Raw genomic sequence first — 21,228 nt, forward strand, 5'->3', positions numbered from 1 at the left:
TATTTCTATATAACACGTTTGCACACATCAGAATCAATATTTGATTAATGTGTATCTATTGTTCAGCTATCAGTTCAGTTAAGTTTGTACATTTGCAGTCTTCATATCTGTATATTTTGAGAAATTCAAAATTGTGTGTATATCCTATGTCCTGAATAATAAGTGTGACAGTTATATTTAATCATTTTTCACTTTTTTAAGAACAGTTCAATATCGATACCAAAACACAAATGCGTATTCGTTTCACACCGGATGTTTCCCTTTAAAGTTTTTACGGTCAAGAAAAAAATGTTCGAAGTGTTCATTTTAACACCGAAAACGGGATTAAACAATTCTTGTTACATATTTGATTTAATGGTTCATAAAGAGAAACAAACTTATTTTTTTATTTTACAGCACGGGGTCGATACATACCTCAATATGTCAGTTTTATTATCTCAGAAATCAGTACTTTGGTATTGACACGATTTGCAACAAACTTCTCTTAAATTGACCGAATTATAAAGAAAATAAGGTTCCAAACTCTTCAGGTAAAGTTAACCTTACATTGATATGGCTATGAACGTTAGAACTTTTTTGGTAATACATTTTTTTCAGTTCTAATACAACCTTCATTTTCAAACATTTCACTTTGAACGTTCGTGAAAAGGCTTATTCCAGAAAAACGTTTTAGGGACGTGTTACGGAGGGTAATAAATGTAACAAATTATTAAATAAATGAATAAATAAACAAATAAATAAATAAATAGATAAATAATTTGAATGTTAAATATAGATAATTATGAATCTGCAAATAATTCTTCGTTGGAAACTGTAACTTTATACCAAGGAATCCGAAATAGCACGAACACTAATGAGCTGGTCTCCGTCGACTTTCTTTATCAAACCAGTAAACATTAAATCATCTTTTACATGAGAACAATTGTGCTTCATTTCTTTCAATGTCCAATACTCTAAACATTTCATTGAGTCATTTGGTAAAAACGCACATGGATAATTTTCTACCGCAGCATAACAATGTACTAGATTGACAACAAAAATCCACAATAAAACCATTCTCTAGTTGCGTCTGTAAATAATTAAGATAAATAAAATTTGAAAATATGCAACTGTTATATTTTTTTTCTTTCACCACTTATTTAAAAATAATGGATGTGCATATCATAGTGTCATATCATATCATACCCTTCTTCTCTCTCTCTCTCTCTCTCTCTCTCTCTCTCTCTCTCTCTCTCTCTCTCTCTCTCTCTCTCTCTCTCTCTCTCTCTCTCTCTCTCTCTCTCTCTCTCTCTCTCTGTTAACAGTTAAGAGATCTGAGATCACCCCTAGTTTTTGGTGGGGTTCGTGTTGCTTATTCTTTAGTTTTCTATGTTGTGTCATGTGTACTACTGTTTGTCTGTTTGACTTATTCTTTTTTAGCCATGGCGTTGTCAGTTTATTTCCGATTTAGGAGTTTGATTGTCCCTTTGGTATCTTTCGTCCCTCTTTTAAGGCTGTGCTCTCTCTCAGTCAAAAAAGTTTGTACCGTTCGTGTATCGTAGATGTATAAGTGTACTAATAGGCATAAAGGTGTCATGAGACTCTATCTTAATCGAACTTATTTTGATCTATTGACATAGTTTGAAAATGATTAGAATGTGATAGTGGTTCCTAATATTGACATTTGTACGTGTACAACATGACGCATATTATCATAATAAGAATTGAAAAAAAACATTGTTATATTTTTGATAATGATTTCAACCCACTGGCAAAGATGCCTACCGACAGTTGATCTGTCCAGGTCAATTTTGATGCGATTTTCCCTGTGTCTTGTTTTCAAAAAGGTAGATGGCAAACGTATGCTTTTAAAAGTTATTTCAGAACATGTGAATTGATAACAATATGTTTCAATAGTTGATGTTGATTACCATTGTGTACACATAAGATGTTAAATTATACTTACATTTTATACACGTGTTCCGCAAACGCAGGTTTATATCAATGAGATGTCTCTGATATGCGATAAAAAAAAAAACACTGTCCAAACAAGAAATCTTTCCACAAAGGTTACGATTTAGACTGAATTGTTATCTCTCCTCAAGTGCAGCAATACGTGTTAAGTAATTATAATACCTTAATCCTGAGGATTCCAACATGATATGTGTATATTAACTTAATTATTTGGGAAATCGGCAGAGATAGATATATTATTTAAAATAATATTGCTATGTTTTAAACGTTCATTTTGATGTTGATTAAATAAAAGAAAACTTACATAGTACACAAATTGATTTAAATCAGATATTTTTTTTAAATTGTTAATTTTTAAACATTGAGAGATTGACATTTCCGTTTGTTGGTATTAATTGGAGCGTGATAATCTGAAGTATGTGTCAACACGTCCGAACTGGGTTTACTATTTCCTATTTCTATTTTGAATACTAGACATGTTAACAGAATTATTCTACAAATTCAGAAAAAATAATGAGACTTTCAGTTAGCCTTATCTTCTTTCGACGGTTCTCTATTCTTCTTTCATCACTTTCTTTGTTTGATTGTCAAAGGTATCGTGGTTTTGATCACCTAATATTCATTCAAGCAGTTTGCAAATTAGAGTAAGGAGAGACCATAACGTCATAGCAGAACATTTCTGAAGAAGTCAAGATAAAAGAAGTTCACCGATATTCAAATAATCGATTAAGAAGACAAATCAAAGAAGCAACGGAATTGAAGGACATCACAGGAACTTCTCCAGAAATAAATTCTTGGGGGTCGACAGAGCGTGCGTTTACTGTTATGCATACATAAATTGTCATGGATATTCATACTGAGCCAAGATATCACAATCGGTAATAGGATACAAGCGGTACAGAAACTCTGCAGGAAGTAAAAGCTTGTGTGTCGACAAAAGGAGCGTTTACTGTTATGCATACATGACGTGTCATGAATATCCACACTGAGCCAAGGTGTCATAATCGGTAATAGGATACAAGCGGTGCAGAAACTCTGCAGGAAGTAAAAACTTGTGCGTCGACATAGTCAGCAATGCATGAATCACCTGTAACCAGTTATCACAATTAATCAATATATCTCAATCGGTAATAGGATACAAGCCGTAAAGTAGCAGATGAGAAGACTATAATGGTAACTAAAGATTTATGAAAATATGCCACTCGTGAATTGAGACGCTAACATACCGGTATTATATCAGCCCACCTATTCGAGATATTGACTCTACAGCTTGTGTAACGATAATGTCTGTCGTTACAACTCATAACTCTGTTTGGAAAGCATTTTTGTAAGGAATTATCCATTTCTTATGAAGTCTTTTTGAATTCATTCATGGTTCTATGCTATGACCAATATATCACATATGTGGTAAAAAATATGTTAAAGCATTTAGTTAGTCATTGTCTTGTCTATTTTGTAACTCTATAGTGTTTCAATTTTGCTCCAAATAGATCAATATTGTGCTATTTATTAATACAAATTAAGATTGGTAGTGCTTATTTTAATATTGCATATCTGTATAAGACCTAATGTATGAATAATTGAATACTTGATTTAGAAATTTAAATTGAAATAATTGATTTATTCTCCTTTGTCTATAGTTATGCGTTATTTTTTTTTATCTTTAATGTGGGTTCGTGGTAAAGTGGTGAAGACCGATGGCTACAGTGTTGAAGGTCTGTATTTGGGCGCGGGAAATTTTAGTACCTCATAAAGGATGTTTTTCATTCTCACACACATATCGCTGGTACCTAGACCGGATTTATTTCAGAATAAATACTATGGGGGCCTCGATAGGTCAAAGTTTCCCCTACTTTAACCTGGCGATCAATCGTTTGCATTTCTACGGTTCTCTGTTCCCTCCGAGCAGCCCCGTGGTTCCCACCGTGTACTTCGCCTTCCTTCACAAGACTTACCCGTGTATTAGCACATCCTTTGTGTTAGTTAGTTTAAACATATTTATTTATAGTGAATTGGGAAACAAGTTTTGCAACTTATATTAATTCCTTTCCACTTTGCGGTTTTTTGAAACCTACAAGAGTGTCTTTAAAGTGCAAGAGATGTGTCTCTCTCTTAACACGGGTCAGCCATTTATCGTCCCCTTCCGACGGACTATCATCGTTTCCTCAAGACCATACTCGCAAATGGTGTCAAGGGAGAGCCGAAAATTCAGTCTCCGAAATGTTCATACCGGAATGGGAATCGAACCAGGAACCTTACTTTGTGTTGGAGTGGAGATTGTCCTTGTAAATATTGTTGTTGATACGTTAGTGACACATCTCTATTTACGAGGATTGCATTGTACCAACAAGACTTTCGAATTTAGCTTTGAACAACGCCATTTTGACATGTGTTTTTACATCGTTTATTGTATTTATATTGGGTCATATATGAAACTTATTGTTTTTGTTAATATTTCATTTTGATCGAGTAAAGCCATTTCAATTTCAATTGATAGTGTGTCTTATATGTTTTTGTGTGAAGGATCGCGACTGTTCAAACGTTAAACTAGCTGCATTTGTATTCACCTTTCCTAAGTGTGTACACTATTGTTCAGTGGTTGGGGTTGGTTGATGTCGTTCATAAGTTTTTCTCGTTTTTTTATATAGATTAGACCATTGGTTTTTCTTTTACATCAGTCATTTTGAGGCCTTTTATAGCTTTATAGCTGGCTCAACCATTCATAAAATCTGTAGCTTTATGGATTGTTTAGTGAATAACAGCTAGAAAACAATTTGTTTAATTCTTTACATTCTCAAACCCAATATTTGCCATTTTTAATTTACATGTTTTTCTCGTAAGCTACCGTCAAATCCAAAGTTGACATTTCGTAACTAAGGAGCCGCCATGTTGACTTGCTGAAATCAGTAAATATGCAAAAATGCAATAGAATAGAAAATAAAAAATAACCTACCTTGCAAATCAATTTTAATACAACATTATACGAACTTCGATGGTACACGTATCAGAAAACGTTTTCATTTGTATGACGTCATGTTTTGAAATGACTTAAATGCGTCAATAACATCAAAAGACTTTCGCAGAATTTTATTTAATCTTATTTTGTTGATTTCTCCGAGCTCTTTTTATTATGCATCCGAATAAGAATAAAAGTTTTTGTCTTTTGTTTTTGTCTTTTTTTAACTGCAATTTTTAAAACAATAAAATCGGCAAATGGTTTGCAAATAGGTTCCAATACATGTGGATTTACGTGGGAAGTATATTGTAACAGCCATTATTATGTATATCACTGAGTCTGCGCTAAGTATAGAGATATATGGAGAATTTTATCACGGTGTTGTTTAAAAAGCGAAAGAAGCACGTCATACTAGAATTATGCTGGAGGTGTGCTTTTATGAAGGTGGCCTTCTTTGGCAGTAGTTTTAAAATACTGGTAACGCATTTTTGTTAACATTGTATAGGAACATTATTTAGCAAAACAAATGGTACATATTGCAGATTAACAAAGCAAATAAACACGTATTAGTAATTGATATTTCATTTTTTAATTTCAGTTTTCAATATATGCATAGTAAAACGAACATGAATTAATGCCAGTAGATCGGAACTGTAATTTTCCGGCATTTGATGTCTTATCCTGAGACGGGAAAAGTCTGTTATTCCTTCACTTATTAAAGCCAATAGCTGTTGGTGTATCTCAGCCGCATCATTAATCAACCAATCAGAATATATTTGTGATAAGTATTTTTTTCAAGATGGCGTGTATGTCGACACACTTATAGTGATGCGAAGCAATAACCAAGATCCTATGATACTATGAAAATGAAAACAAAAGTAGGAAACTATTTTCTACACATATTGAATTCCACTATATTTCGATACCACTACTGAAGAAAGCTCGCACCATAGGGTATAACCCAGTCTGATATCTAACATTTTTGTATTGACATGTAATGGTGTTTTAACGCTCATCTTGCATTTACTGTTTTAAATTATTATTATAACTTTAGGTATTCAATTTATTTAGGTTTTTCTATCCCTAGGTTAGACTACATTGCATTTGCTTTAATTAGCAAACCTTCTATAAGCTTTTCTACTTTGCATTTCATTTTGCCGCCGAATTGCTTTGATTCGAGAGCCTTAAATGAGTCTTATGTAGACGAAGCAAGTGTCACGTGTAACAAATTATAGGCATGTTAACTCTGATCAGGGTTTGATTAAGTAATACAATAAGTGCTTTCGGTCTTTTTATTTTGTAATGAGTCTTCTTTCCTTCGGCATAACTATAGGTCTATGCTACCTTGTTATAAATAACCATCCAGTTGCTGTTGAAGTTTTTGCTGTTGTTACTTGCATAGTGGATTTAGAACCTGAAAAATACAAATATATAAAATTAAAAATATATTCTGGGAATGTTTGTTATAAGGCGAATATAAATTCATATTTCAAGAATAAAAATCCCTTCGATTTTAGTCTTACTATTCTCATTAAATCCTTATTTTATGATTATAGACGCATTATTATTATTCTGAGGTCTATCTATGAAAAGTAAAATAGCAACAATTCCAAATAACGAGAAAAAGCAGAAACGGAAAATCCGTCTTTAAATGACAAAATCAAGAGCACAAACACATCAAACGAAAGGAAACCAACTGTCACAATACTGATTAAATACATGCATTTTTCTATGTAGCAAATGGTGGATTAAACCTGTTTTATAGTTAGTTAAACCTCTAACTTGTATGACAGTTGCATAAAATTCTCTCATAAAAGGGCCATTGAAAAAAGCCTTCGTGTTTCCAAAGACGACAACAAAGAGATTTAAACTTGTTACTGGAATATATATAAATCATCTAAAGATAAGATAATAAATAACGAAATAGGAATGAAATGTTATAAGGACTGCTATTTTTGTCATATTCTATATGTAGTTAATATTTTCTAATTCATTTATCTTACCACCCTGTTCAGTACATGTCCTCATAATGTCGATATTTTGTAATAAATTGTCAGAAAGAAATTTCCGTAATGTGAATTTCAGAGAGAATTTTCCGTTATGTGAATTTCAGGAAGAAGTTTCCGTAGTTTGAATATCCGAAAGTAATGTCCGTATTACTAATTTTATTCATTAAGTGAACCTGCACTATATTAAAATGTCTATCATAAATCAATATAACCGATTGTAAAATCAATTTCACTGAATTAATGTAAATTTTAAACATACACACCGCAAGTACCACAGCTGACAGGACAGTATTGGCTTACAGGTGATGAACAAACCATGTGGTCTTGACAATTTACGAATTTGCTATCAGCACATGGCTCCTGTGTGGTGATTGGCACTGTAACATAAAATAATGTCACATTCCCTGTTTTATTTGTATACCACCTATTTCTTAATACAGTTTGGTTTTCTCTAACTTTTACTACCTTTATTGATTAAAGAATTTCTACAAAGACGGATCGTATAAAAGGTTGACGTTAATAAGTATTTGAACATGTCTATGCTTTGATATATACAAATGAGAATAATATTAGGACATGTGTAAAAGAGACATCAACCCGACCAAAGAGCATAAATCATTCGAAGGTTACAAATGGGTCATCACCACAGCATACAAAAAAACACATCCAGAGGCAGGCTTCAGCTAGTCCTAAAACAATAATGTTTACCAGTTCAACATTTGAAGTAGGGTCTAGAGGATTTCTACTCCAGGAATTGATTACCTAAGGTATATTTCTTTTGATCGTACATATCCCTTTTCAGTGGTACTAAAACTTACATGTTTGTAACGATTTCCGTGGGCAATGATGAATCCACCGTGCTTGATTCAGTTTTTATTCTGAAACGTTTTAGTATCACGAATTTCCAAGAATTGCTCATTGTATGTTAGCTTTGTACCCTCTACTATTAATATTGCATAGAACAAACAATAACGAAGAACGTACATTTAAATTAAGAAGTATAAAATAGCAAGTTACTCTTATATTACGGTTTAAAGAACAGTAATGACAAACACTATATCAACATAACATTGTAGTACTGAAAGCAATGGCATAGTTCTGAACCTGCTGATATGATATAAAGTCGTTTTACACTATTATTTCAGTAATGCCATTTCAATTTCTAAGTTAAACAATAATAATCGGATAATAATAGTACAATAGCATTTATCGGTTTGAAACACGATTACTTTGACTAGTCTCCAGGAATACAATTGTTTATCTTGTGTAGCATAATTTACACATACCACAAAGTTTACAACTTAACGGGCATCTGCCACTAAATGGTGATTGACATATATCTGGATCCTGACAGTTGACAAACTGTTCATCTACACATTGTTTTAAGGCTGGTATCGTCTGCTGTTTTGCAGTTAGCGTTGATTGTATATTTTGCACTGATGATATTGTCTGCTGACCTGTAGTTTGCGTTGTTTGTATACTTTTTACAGTTGTTGCTGGCATCACTGTTAAAGAGATATATTTTAGTTCATAAACAGTTCAGCAAAAACAAAAGAACAATATTGCTGCATGCATTTGATTTACAAATCTCTACTGTTTTTGTTTATCAATTTATAAATTATTTTAACTAACGGTTTAATAGACTTTTAACAACTAACACACGACATCTCTTGAAAGATACAGAAGTAAACAAAACAAAGTGAAATATCTTGAATTGATATATATATTAGAACCCAATAATATTATCTTCAGGCAAATAACATTATACTGGCATTCATAGTACATTATCTACTGAACATGTATAATTGTAAAATAACTTATTATAGCGAAGTTTTAATATCAAGTTTAACACTGAGCATTACTATAGCCTTTGTTTGAGGTTGATACGAGGAATATCGTCCTCGGTTAATATAATCTGAACTGGTCAATGTATAACGTACTGACCTCGTCAAGAGTGCATAATTGATACATATCCACCCATAAGATGTATACTCTTTTAATTATTTGTTTCGATTAATAAAATCGTGCAATATAATTTTTTTATCTGCTGCTTTCAGTCGTCCTTAAGAAATATAGTTGAACCTGTGACTTATAAAAAAAAATAATCAAATTAGTTAAAGTATATTGAATTACATTCCATATGGTGTAGCATTCTCCTGTTTTAATTTGATATAACGATCACGTGTTTAAAATAATATGTCATGTACCTGAAGCCTTGTATTGAAGGTCAGTATACAAAATGAAAAAAACATTCATGCAGCACCTGCATACGGAGTATATATCCCCCAATTAATACGATATTCCCAGGTTGTATTTCCTGTCATGCTTTCCTTGACAGAGGGTTGCTGCTCAAAGGAATATCAGCAGATCCGAGAACAGTTGAACAATTCGTAACACCAATTTACCGAGTTACATATCGGAAGTACGTAGCTTTTTAGCGATGACTAACTACGTTGAAAGATTTATACCAGAATATTCTACAATTACCGAACCATTAAGACATTTAACAAAGCAAGGAGTGACATGGACATGGACTTCAGAACAACAACAATCGTTTATGGCACTTAAATAGGATTTTATGAACAATAGGATAATGGCTTATTTTGATCCAAGAAAGGTCACTGTTCTTATAGTTGATGCAAGTCCAGTAGGTGTTGGTGCATCACTTACTCAGGATGGCAGGGTTAACGCATACGCAAGCCGTGCGCTTAGTGATGTAGAAAACACGATACAGTCAGACAGAGCGAGAAGGACTAACCATAGTATGGGCTATAGAACGCTTTTATCTTTACCTGTACGGACACAAATTTACACTCGTTACCGATCATCAACCACTGGAATGTATTTTCAACAATCCAAAATCGAAACCGCCAGCCAGAATTTAAAGATGCAAACGTATGATTTCGATTTAAAGTACAAATCAGGAAAATCAAATGCCGCAGACTACATGTCAGGACATCCGAAGATTAACGAAGCAAATCGAACTGATCATTCCGAGGTAGCAGAAGAATTCGTGAATTATATATCAGAGAACGCAATACCGAAAGCAATGACAATTGAAGAAATTGCATTAGAGTCCAAAGCCGATATGAATATTCAGTATGTTATCAAAGCCGTGAAAGCCAGACAGTACTCCAATACATAAACATTCAAAATATATAGCTTTCCTTATTCGTATATGATTAACGAAAATATTCTTACACATATGTTTTATGTGACCCGATCTTTTACACTTAACCAAATTTAAATTTTGATTTAATCATATAGTACGCAGGGAAGATATTTGTGTATATCATAGATTATATGAATACAAATTTGTACAAATAAGATCATCTGATGGCGGCTACTTGCAGCTTCATTTGTTCTAAACAATTTGAAACCTCTTTCATGTTTTTTTATGCAAATAATTCAACTTATATTCATAGCTTGTTCGAATGATGTACGATAACACCACTGTCCCAGGTTTGGTGCACCTTCAACTACTTTAACTGCACTACATTCTGTATGTGCATGTCGAAATCAGAAGCCTGTTATTCCATGGTTATCGTCTGTTACTGTAAATTAAATTTGATTTCATTCATTATTTTGTACATAAATAAGACCGTTAGTTTTCTCATTTGATTTGTTTTACATTTGTGATTTCAGTGTCTTAGCTGATTATGCGATATGGGTTTCAACCAGAGCTGAACATTTTTAAAATATCACGTGTTCAGATCCTACTTACGACAACAATCTTGTGGTGCACAATGTCCGCTGGTAATATCTACCCATATTCGACCTTGCATTACAGAATCCTATAAACAGATGAAGATTCCAATTCAGTTGAGCTGTGATCTGAAACCTTATAAACACATATTATTCTATCGTAGTAAACCACTGGTAGCCTATGTTTATTTCCGTAAAGGACGTCTTAAATTTTTTGAAATACTATTCTTTACTTAATCTGATACGTTTGAAACGTGTTTTTAACCTATACAGATATATAAAAATAAAAAAGGCAAACAAATACAGGGAGAAAGAAGGGATTGTTTGTTACATTCTATTTAATGATTGTAATTGTTCACTCTCTTTCCTTTTATTAAATGTTAGGTTCTTATGACTTTATGTGTGTGTGTGTATATATATAGATACTGTAATGGATGGTGATACTTTGATAAAATAAATCTTATCTTATCTTATCTAATCTTATATCTGTTTTCCGTTAATTGTAAAGACATAATTATGGACTATGATTTTCTTTTCGAATAGTTTGATAGTTTGTACCGCCAGAGCCTTCAATAACTATATATACGGTATGGGTTTTCCCCATTGGTGAAGGTCTTGCTGTTGCATATAATTGTTTAAATCAGCGTCCGTTGGCCTCTGTGGGTTAGTTGACAAGTATTTGCAAACTGTACATCTGGTACAGTACACTTGGTACCGTTTATGTTCAATTACTACCATTCGATATGTATATATGAAATTAATTGAAAATCTATGGAGGAGGAAATAGGGAGTATAATTTATATATTTGAACATTGAGGTTCTTCTTATTTTAAAACTAAGGTGAGCTGTTACGCGGATTAACGTACAAAATGGAAAAATGTTACTCAATGGGGGTATACTTATTGGTGATTACTAGATATTTGTAAACACAAAATTGTGTTGCTCGTTGTGAAAAGTATATCACACAGAAAACTAAGAAATTTACTTACTGGACAGAAAACCAGAATCAAATGTTTACCGCCATAGTTTTTGTAACTTCCAGTATATTGGCAGTTGCGTACATAACTAAATGATCTTCTACCAAATATATTGGTTCCATGGCCATTATTTGTAGGTTGATGGAAAAAGCTTTCGTAATACCAGTTCTGTATCCCTCCATGTATTGGATAGAAATCACATGTTGTCCTAGAGTGAACTTCTGACATAGTTAATTGAACGATACAAACTGCAGCCATAACTCCTTGTGCAAGCCAGTGATAAGAGAACCTTTCCTAAAAATAAATGATAAACGACGTAAGATATATAGTGCATGTAGATTTTAGGGTAAAACATTAACTAATAATCTAGTCATATAGATAAATGTCATGTTTTATATTTAATTGTGGACGAATATCAACTTTATCAATAAGGCATCAATTAATTACAAAAATTTCAATTAAGCAAATACCCCCTTCTATTATATATTTATCAATCAATCAACAACATGACGGCGATAAACGTCCTGTTACTATAAATTGCTTAAAAATGCGAAAAATGTTTCCAATTTTTTTTAAAGACTTTCTCCATATAGTTAGTAATCCACCTCAATAGAAGCCTTTTAAGCTTACCATAGGATTTGTGTTTTGCTCATTGTTACAAGCATATATTTAGAGACCCTTTGAAGATATATGGGCTTGTTAGAATTGCAATTTGCAATATTTTTTTCTCTATCGATTTATGAATTTCGAACAGCGGTTTACTACTGCTAACTCAATTGATAAATAAGCATTTATATTATTTTGAAAAATTAATTAAGCGTGATCTTACCATTGTCTAGACCTTGCAGATCACACTTTGGACTGAATTAGATAGATAAGAATGACCTATATAGTGGGAGATATTATGGACATAATTGTGCAAATCGTGATACAAGCATGAAATTTGGTATAAAGGTTGATTAAATGATAATTAAAAAAAATCCGCTGCTGGCCAGAAAAAAAAATCATTTTTTCAAGATGGCCACCACACATTTCGGAAATGGCGTCATTACAAATTGACAATAATTCGTTAATCCTTTAAAAGGTGTGTTATATGTAAAATCCATTGTTACATTTTATAAAAAGTAAAGGACAGCTCCTACATTACGACTAGACAATACATTAAAGAAACTAAAGGTGACTTCCGGTTTCAAAATGCTGGCAAAAAAGTCAAAAATTTCAATTTTTATACTTTCAAGCAACTTCACAAGGGATGTAAATCCTTGAAAGATGTGTTATAGGTATAATTCAATGTAAAAACGTTAAAAAAAAGTTCGTAAGTACGACAAAACAACACATAAATGAAGAAAAAAAAAGACTTCCGGTTCCAAAATGGCGGCAAATACGTAGAAAATATTTTTATAATTTCCATCAACTTAACAAGTGTTAACACTCTTTGTTAAGTTTAAATGCCTAGTTTGGTTAGAAAGACAGGTTGCTTATTTTATAATTATCTGATAGTTGCCTATCCAACAACCCGTACAAGGAAGACCAGAACGGTAGCATCTACAGTTACCAACACAGCTGGATTTTCGCCTCCGCATTTCAAAATTTTCTGACACGAGGATGCAACGGCAGTCAAAGAAGTCTCTTTTGGTTTCCAACTGTCATTGATTCTTTCTTTCATCCAACCCCAGTGTTCATGACATGGAACATGTACCTGTCGAATACATAAATCAGGCTAAGCTCAAACAACTCTTCTTGATATACTTCTCTTTTGATGTGCTCTGGAAAAGAACCTCTTGTAGGCGGAATTGCATTACAATGCCTCTGCTTCCTGGCAAATAATTCACATCGTGCCTCGCTTCATACTTAAGCCTAAACAAAAACGTCCTTTACACCTGAAAAACCTTCCATTGTTAGCCAAGATGGCCTTTTGCCTTTCTCATGACAATTCGACAAAGTGCCACATCCACTAAATGAATAGACGAAAGGAAGAGCAGCTACACAAGGACCAAACGCATTTGATATGTCACGTGCAGGAAGCCATCAATTCGTTATTCCTTCCATAACCTATCCTCAATTTGTTCTACCTAATTTTGCGATTGCTGCAATTCTTGATACTATTACATCTGTGTCAGTACTACCTAAAATTACATTTTACAACACTTTTCATAATCATGCCGAACATGGACACACATTCGTGTATCTGCTGCTTCTTCATGATAACAAGGGAATAGATAGGAAGTATCTTTATTGAAATTGCAAAGGATATTTTCACCATGAGTAACATACACATTTTTATTAGTCTCTTAAGAAGCAATTTTGTCAAGCAAGAAACTTGCACAATTTCGTTTTGTTGTCATCTTCACAGAGAAAACTACTCCATACCATTGGTGTTCTACTAGAACCAACACCTTTCCATCTGGCACAAGAACCTTGCCTTTGTCTTGTCACAGCCTTTAAATTATTCATTTAGTAAACATCAAATACAATGTCTACTTTCGAATACTTATCGATGCAAGATTTTATATAAGGCAGTATGACATCATTAGCATAATCATCAAATATTTTTGCCCAACTTTGTGACCTGGAATTAACCATTGCTGCCCCACCAACGATAAATGCGTCCGAATTTTGATCAGCAAATCGCAGAATGTTTCAAGTGAACCCATTTGCAGCGATTTAATACCACTATTTCAAGTGACATCCTGAGATAAAGACGGAAGAGCAGTTTGGTTTCTATGGATAAAGAAATATTCCAAGTAAAACTGTCTACTGTGACAAAAAATTAAAAGTCTAGAAAAGATTTGCAATCACTTTTAAGGTTCTCTAGCTTTGTTTTTGTCAACGACGTTTCCAGTTTCATTTTGCGGTCAAAATAGGAAGTTGTTCTTTTTTATTTGGTTATAAAAAGCAGGTTCTGCTTCGTTTTGCATTTGCTTCAACAGATCTTCGTATTGTGTGGACCAATATCTTGGAGTTTATTTACATATCTTACTTGTTTCCGAATCAACAATTTCCAAATGTTGTATTTTTACTTTACAAATCTGACGACTCTTTTAGAAATGAATTTCCAAACTCGTTTTGCAAAACCTTTAAAGCTGTTTAAAGAAATCGTTTTGTGTTTTCGTAGAGTCTTCATTATGTCGTTCGTCTGTTTTAGAATGACCCAAACCACTAGATCTTTCACATTAATCTTCTAGTATACTGACTCCTGGTCCAGCTATCATCCATTTGTATAAAAGGGAGCTTCGGTTAATCCTATGGCACCAACATTGCCCTCATCAATTGCATTATTCTGTTTTTGTGCCTGATCAATTGTGTAATAAGAAAGAAATTTGCTGGTCTTACGTACAGTGAAATTATCATTTTCAAATTCCATTGCCACCTGAGGGTGATGTTCGGGAAGGGAAGTCATATCTCGGAGATGAGTCGGTAACGATCGAGCATAATTTACATGATCAAGACCTAAAACAATCCGCTATCATGCTTTATACATGTTATATGGACTGTTTGAAAAGAAGGAAATCTCACTCATGAAATGAGCATAATACCAAAATCAGAAGAAGTCCTTAATTTACAATTGAACACCAGGAATTAAACTTTGGTCGAGATGACTCTATTTCCTTACACCAGTCTTTTAAATCGTTGAACGTCACAGAGTCATTACATAATTATATATTCTGAGTTTATCTTTCATAATCTAAAATTAACAATTTTTAAGCAAATACATGCAGTTGTCTGATGCGCCTGTCTAGTCCTAGGTACATTTGAACATACATAAAAAGAATCTGCCGTTCTTGGTGTTGCAATATTGGCTTCAGTAAGACATGTCTATCCCCTATCAAGCAATATATAACCCAGAGTTTTATATTAAGTTATTTCAATGTGCAATCCACCAAACATGACGATACACTTATATATTTCCTTACAAATCAGGCCATTCCCACTGAATTTACTTAGGCATTTCCAAAAGTGGCTGATCTGCAGTTACAATTGATGTTTCTCCGGAATTAACCAAATTTTCGCCTTAACCATCGAATACCTGAGAATTGCCTGGTAGTGCATACACATCGCTTTTGATGTCTATAAATAGTTTGCACATGCGCAAAAGTGTGAAACACATGTGTATCATAACCTTGAAAAATGTTATTAAACCAATACATAATATCATTAGAAATCCAAAAACACTAAATATATGGTAAATAGTTCAAATATTTTTGAAAGAATTTTTTTACATTTTCGCGCATGCGCAAATACTGGATATGTCAAATATTCATTTTTGATAAATATGTGATGTAAGGAAGGTAGCCACCAAACCTGGTAATTGGTTTTTACTCAAAGAAGTTCAAAGAAAAGTTTTCGAGAAAAATCAGTATTTTCAAACTAAAGAAAATAGCCATTTTAGAAAATGGCCGTGGCCATCTTGAAAAAAATATTTTTTTTAATGGCCAGCAGTTATTTCTTACAAAGTATATAATAATGATGCTTTGTGGTAATTTTCATGCTTGTATCATCATTTGCACAATTCCCTCGATTTTGCTAGCTAATATCTTCCATTAATACACATGGCACGGATTATATTTAATAATAACACTATTATTATGCAATACCACGTTTGTTGCATTGTAAGGGTGAACAGTCCGACATTCATCTATATAATGTTCCAAATTGTGTTTTCATTCAAATATCAAAAGTGATGTAATGTTTTAGCCTTGTGCAAGGTTAACTGTTTTTGTTTGAGGTTTTTCTATAATTGAAGGTAATAATTAGGTTTCAAAAAAATATGTTTGTTCTCCATTTAAACTGTATACCTTACAACGACATAATTTTCATTTACCTGAGTACATTATATTATTTGACGGCATTGTGGTCAAGATTATGGTTCTTTTTCTGAAATTGTTTATCATCTAACCCCTTATTGTATTGATTTTCTTTTATCATTGTGACATAGATCAAATGACAAGGTATGATAAGGGACGTTTCTGCCCCCCCCTTTTTCGAGAATTTTTAAACTTTAAAGTTGAAACCCATCACGCCTGTGTAATGAACTGCAGTATCTGATCGTCCATGTAGAATCTTATTTTAAGTTGTTATGTACTCAAATATGTTCAAACAGAGACCTTGAAAAGCCCTAAACGACGAAAAGTGTAAAAAATCTACAATTTCGTCATGTTCGGAGACAAAATTTTACATCAGCGCCAACGTAGACCATCTGGAAAATTTCAACCATCAACTGTACTCTTATGTATCTTTCACATAATAAAATATCATGGTGGTCTACGTTGGCGCTCATGTCTAAAAATTTGAAAAATAATCCGATTGTTTACATATTTTGACAAGTCATTATAATACGTCACAGTGAAATCATTCCGGGATCCATAACTGATCAGAATATCAAGTACGGATTGTTTTATGTCATATCCGTCATCAAGACATGTCACTTTCTTAAAGAAATATGTTGTACGTGCAATTAGACCAATAATGATCAAAATAGTCCAACACTGGGCAGCCAAATACAGAGTTGTGTCCCTTGAGATATGGTGAATTAATTTTTATTCATTATAATTTTCAAATATTCAACGAAATCTTACAAATGAATTTTATAATAAATTCTCAATATATTAAAACTCTTTTTGTAGTTCTGAAGAAAATAATTTCATCAAAACGTATATATTTTGCACTTTGAAATTTTCTATTTAACCATCTACAGAAAAATAGATTTATGTATCATATAAATTTTGTGCACATGTTTGTTCCCGGCCGACCGTGCGAGGGCTAAAAAGCCAGTCAAGGTCGTTAAACTCTTCCATATATATTTGTTACCTGACGGGTTAGGACTTCACCAGTGCAATGTGTATAATTTATTAGTTATTTGAACAGACTGAATAAGAATAGTAAAATCACTTGTATCAGATATTACTTGCATAAATACAAATTGGATAAGACCCATGGCAAACAAACTTATGAAGTATGTCCAAAAAACATGTGTATTTTGTGTGTCTGGAGTTCTATGTAAGTGACAAAATGTCGAGCACGTTCGTTTATTTAGATCAGTTCGTCCATTCATCCGTCCGTTCGTCTGTTTCTGTCCGGACATATACGTCTAGCGATCTCCTTCAGTTTTGGACCTAAAAAGCTTTTTATTTATAATAGAGGTGTGTATGTCTACATGCATGGTTTTGATTTTTTAATAAAATTTTCTTTAAATGTCCGGTATATTTGTTACAAGCTATAAATATAAAGAGTCGGTTATCCTCCTACAGTTTTTGAGATACAGCTTTAAGACCTTATAGGTTTAATGTACACATAATTGAAGCATGTATTGCCATCGGATTTCTATTATTCTTCAAATATTCTAAATATGTCAGATTTTTGGACTTAGTCAATATTTCTTGCTACTTAAAAAACAGTTAGGGTAGTTGTTGAATATTCACCAAAAACGGTAGCTGAACTTGTTTTCCCTCTCACTTGCTATTGTAGGCACAACTTGCACTACTTGTACTATATTTTTATATCCCTAATTCAATAAATAAGATTTTTTTAATTAACTTCAAATATCTATTCAATACCGGAAAGGTTGAACTTGGTGAATACTACAGCCGATTTCATTGAGTGTGAAGTCAAAGGTAATATTTTTAGTTAGCTTGCTTGTTAGATGAACCATATAGTCATTGTTAGGTCAGGTTAACTACCCTCTTTTAAGAATATACTACTCCAGCAGATTACCAATCTATCTGTCTGATGGTCTATGCTACTTCGAAAGGAAGGTAGAAAACCTTACATAATAATGACTTCACAGTTCAGCTAACAAGCAAGCTTACCAAAGATTTTACCTTTGGCTTCACACTCAATGAAATCGGCTGTAAACCTTGAAAGTTGAAACCTTTTGGCTGGACATTCAGTCCTGCAAGTGAAGACATTCAGAATGAAAATAATAAATAGATCAACATTGAAAGGAGAAATATAGGTTGAAGACGAGTGCACCCGCACCAGCGGGGATGGAACTCACAACATCAGTGTTGACTGGCTAGTGATTACAGAAGTAACTTCTTAGACTACTGGGCCACCGAGACCCTTTAATGAAGTATGTCTACGTTTCTAATCAAATTCGAATGTTTTGGGGTTTCATGAAATACTACTTACCAACAACTGTTTCATTTAAAAAAAAAATCATAAAATTTTGGATAAGATAAGGAGATGTGGTATGATTGCACATGATACTATACACCGGCGATCAATGTGCTAATTTCAGGATATATATCGTAAAAATAATGAATGTTTAGAGAAGCTTGAAGATGTTCATGCCTCTTTCGTCTACGTATCTTAATGAGTTTTTAACGTCTTAAACCCTGACCTCATCGAAAACTTTGAACTTTGTTTTCAGCATTTCAGTCTTTAAAATATTGTGTTAAGTGTTAAAAAGTTCACAGTGTACGATTCTTTAAGTGACAAACAATGACATTGTACAGGCTATGCATATTTGCTATACATACTGTATAAATCTGATACTGAATCTTCAATAGTAGTTTTAATGTACCGGTAATCATCATGTAAATGTGAAATGCTATATTCATAACTTCAACTATTATTTATGAATTATAAGTGCGCCACTTCTTTTATAACTTAAAGTTTTTTTATGCCTCAGTTATGGGCATTATGTTTTCTGGTCTGTGCGTCCGTATGTACGTTCGTCCGTTAATCCGTCCGCCCGTCCCTCCGTCCGTCCGTTTGTCCGTTTGTTCGTCCATATGTCCCGCTTCATGGTAAAGTTTTTGGTCGAGGTAGTTTTTGATGAAATTGAAGTCCAATCAACTTGAAAATTAGTACACATGTTCCCTATGATACGATAGTTCTAATTTTAATGCCAAATTAGAGATGTTGCCCCATTTTCACGGTAAACTATACTGGGGACACATTCTTGTTTGTTTTACCTATTAACTTGTTAATGTTTATACTTACTAATTATTATGTGACAATATGATTTGTATTTATCCTTTTTTTTTTAATAAACCGACCATTTCTTTGATAGCTATCTTTTATTTAATACTAAAATTGAGAATGAAATGGGGAATGTGTCAAAGAGACAACAACCGAAGGCCACCAATGGGTCTTCAATGCTGCGAGAAACTTCCGCATCCTGAGGCATCTTTCAGCTGGCCCCCAAACAAATATGTATACTAGTTCACTAATAATTGACGTCATACTAAACTCCAAATTATACGCAAGAAGCTAAAATTAAAAATCATACAACACTAAAAAAGGTCAGAGGCTCCTGACTTGGGACATGCGCAAAAATGCGGTGGGGTTAAACTTTTTTTTTGGAGATCTCAACCCTGTTTTTGGTAACAGCATATGATTTAATATTTACATCATCAAGACATAATAATAATGCCAAAAACCTACTTCGGTTTACAAAAAAAAACAAAACATTATTTAACCGTTGCTAAGCACTATTTTGGTTGCTAATCATTTTATCACCATGATATACAATTGACTTGCTTTCATTTCTTACTGCTAGTTATTCTTTCATGTATTAATCTAACTAACCTGATTTTACTCTAATTTGTACAATTAAAATCAAAAAGTTTTTTTTTCTAGTTCAATTTAATTTCTATCTTTTTTGGCTGTTGCTAAGCAACTTTTAGGTTGCTATGGTCAATTTCATTTTCTTGAAAAAAAATAATGATGACTCAGACATCATATATAAAAAAGAAAATCATTTACAGTAGCTAAATCTTTAAATATTGCTATATCTATACCTTATATGGCCGAAATTACATATTTTTAACCGTTGCTAGGGAAAAATTTGGTTGCTAGGTTGTTGCTAGCATTTTTTTTTACTGAAATTGAAGTGACTTTTCATTTGCAAACTCAAGTTAGTGTTAAACAAACAATATTATTTTGAATTATGCTAATGTGTAATGAGAAAGCAATGCATATGTGATAATTTGGCTATTTATTTAAACCGTTGCTAGGCAACCTTCCTTTCACCGGAACATAAAAAAAATCATAGTTTTGAATAGTTTCTATAATACGGCTATCAATGATGTATATATAAACTTATTTGGGAAGGGGGCCAAAAGCGCCTCTTATCATACCTTGTCCTTTATTCGTTCAGTGTAAGTTCACTTGTATTTATATGTCTTTTGATTGAGTTAAGTCATTTCAATTGATATGTGTCTTTCTATGTTACACTACTGATTTAGATTTGTTGGAATATTAGTACCTATTAAAACTTTTAAACCCACTGCATTTGTTTGCACCTGTCCTATGTCAGAAATCTGATGCTCAGTAGTTATTGTTTGTTGATGTGGTGTCTTTTGTTTCATGTATTTTATATATATATATTAGACCGTTGGTTGTCACGTTTGAATGATGTTACACTAGTCATCGTAGTGCTCTTTATAGCTTTCTGTTCGGTGTGAGCCAAGCCTCCCTTTAGATGACCGTATTATTTTACGATATTTAATTTGGCCTTGGATGATTTGGAGGTCTATTACGTTCAAAATGCTCTTATTGTTTTGTCGTATTTATAAATACCTGATAAATACCTGATATTAAAGTATTTTAGATGGAGTATCCCGGATGAATGCAGGAATTTGTTAGGGATGCACGAAATTTGAAGTGTTTTTATTTACTACCA

General features: G+C 33.0%; 1 protein-coding gene across 1 annotated transcript; it reads right to left on the minus strand.

Moving 5' to 3' along the window:
• Positions 1-6,183: 6,183 nt before the first annotated feature.
• On the minus strand, positions 6,184-11,889 carry LOC139502303 (uncharacterized). The gene is made up of 5 exons (XM_071291735.1): positions 11,613-11,889; positions 10,643-10,712; positions 8,205-8,423; positions 7,182-7,295; positions 6,184-6,323 (listed from the first exon to the last, which is right to left on the minus strand). The coding sequence occupies exons 1-5, from the start codon at positions 11,856-11,858 to the stop codon at positions 6,250-6,252; spliced, it is 723 nt and encodes a 240-aa protein (XP_071147836.1). The 5' UTR covers positions 11,859-11,889; the 3' UTR covers positions 6,184-6,249.
• Positions 11,890-21,228: the final 9,339 nt, after the last annotated feature.

The sequence above is a fragment of the Mytilus edulis genome, chromosome 13, assembly GCF_963676685.1.
Source record: "Mytilus edulis chromosome 13, xbMytEdul2.2, whole genome shotgun sequence".
Lineage (NCBI taxonomy): Eukaryota > Metazoa > Mollusca > Bivalvia > Mytilida > Mytilidae > Mytilus > Mytilus edulis.

Excerpts from the sequence above, each read along its gene's own strand:
- LOC139502303 (XM_071291735.1), bottom strand. The coding sequence starts at position 11,858 with ATGGCTGCAGTTTGTATCGTTCAATTAACTATGTCAGAAGTTCACTCT. Across the intron at positions 7,296-8,204 it reads GTTAAGTTGTAAACTTTGTG|TGCCAATCACCACACAGGAG; the intron begins GTATGTGTAAAT and ends TTTATGTTACAG. Across the intron at positions 6,324-7,181 it reads TGTCAGCTGTGGTACTTGCG|GTTCTAAATCCACTATGCAA; the intron begins GTGTGTATGTTT and ends TGTATTTTTCAG.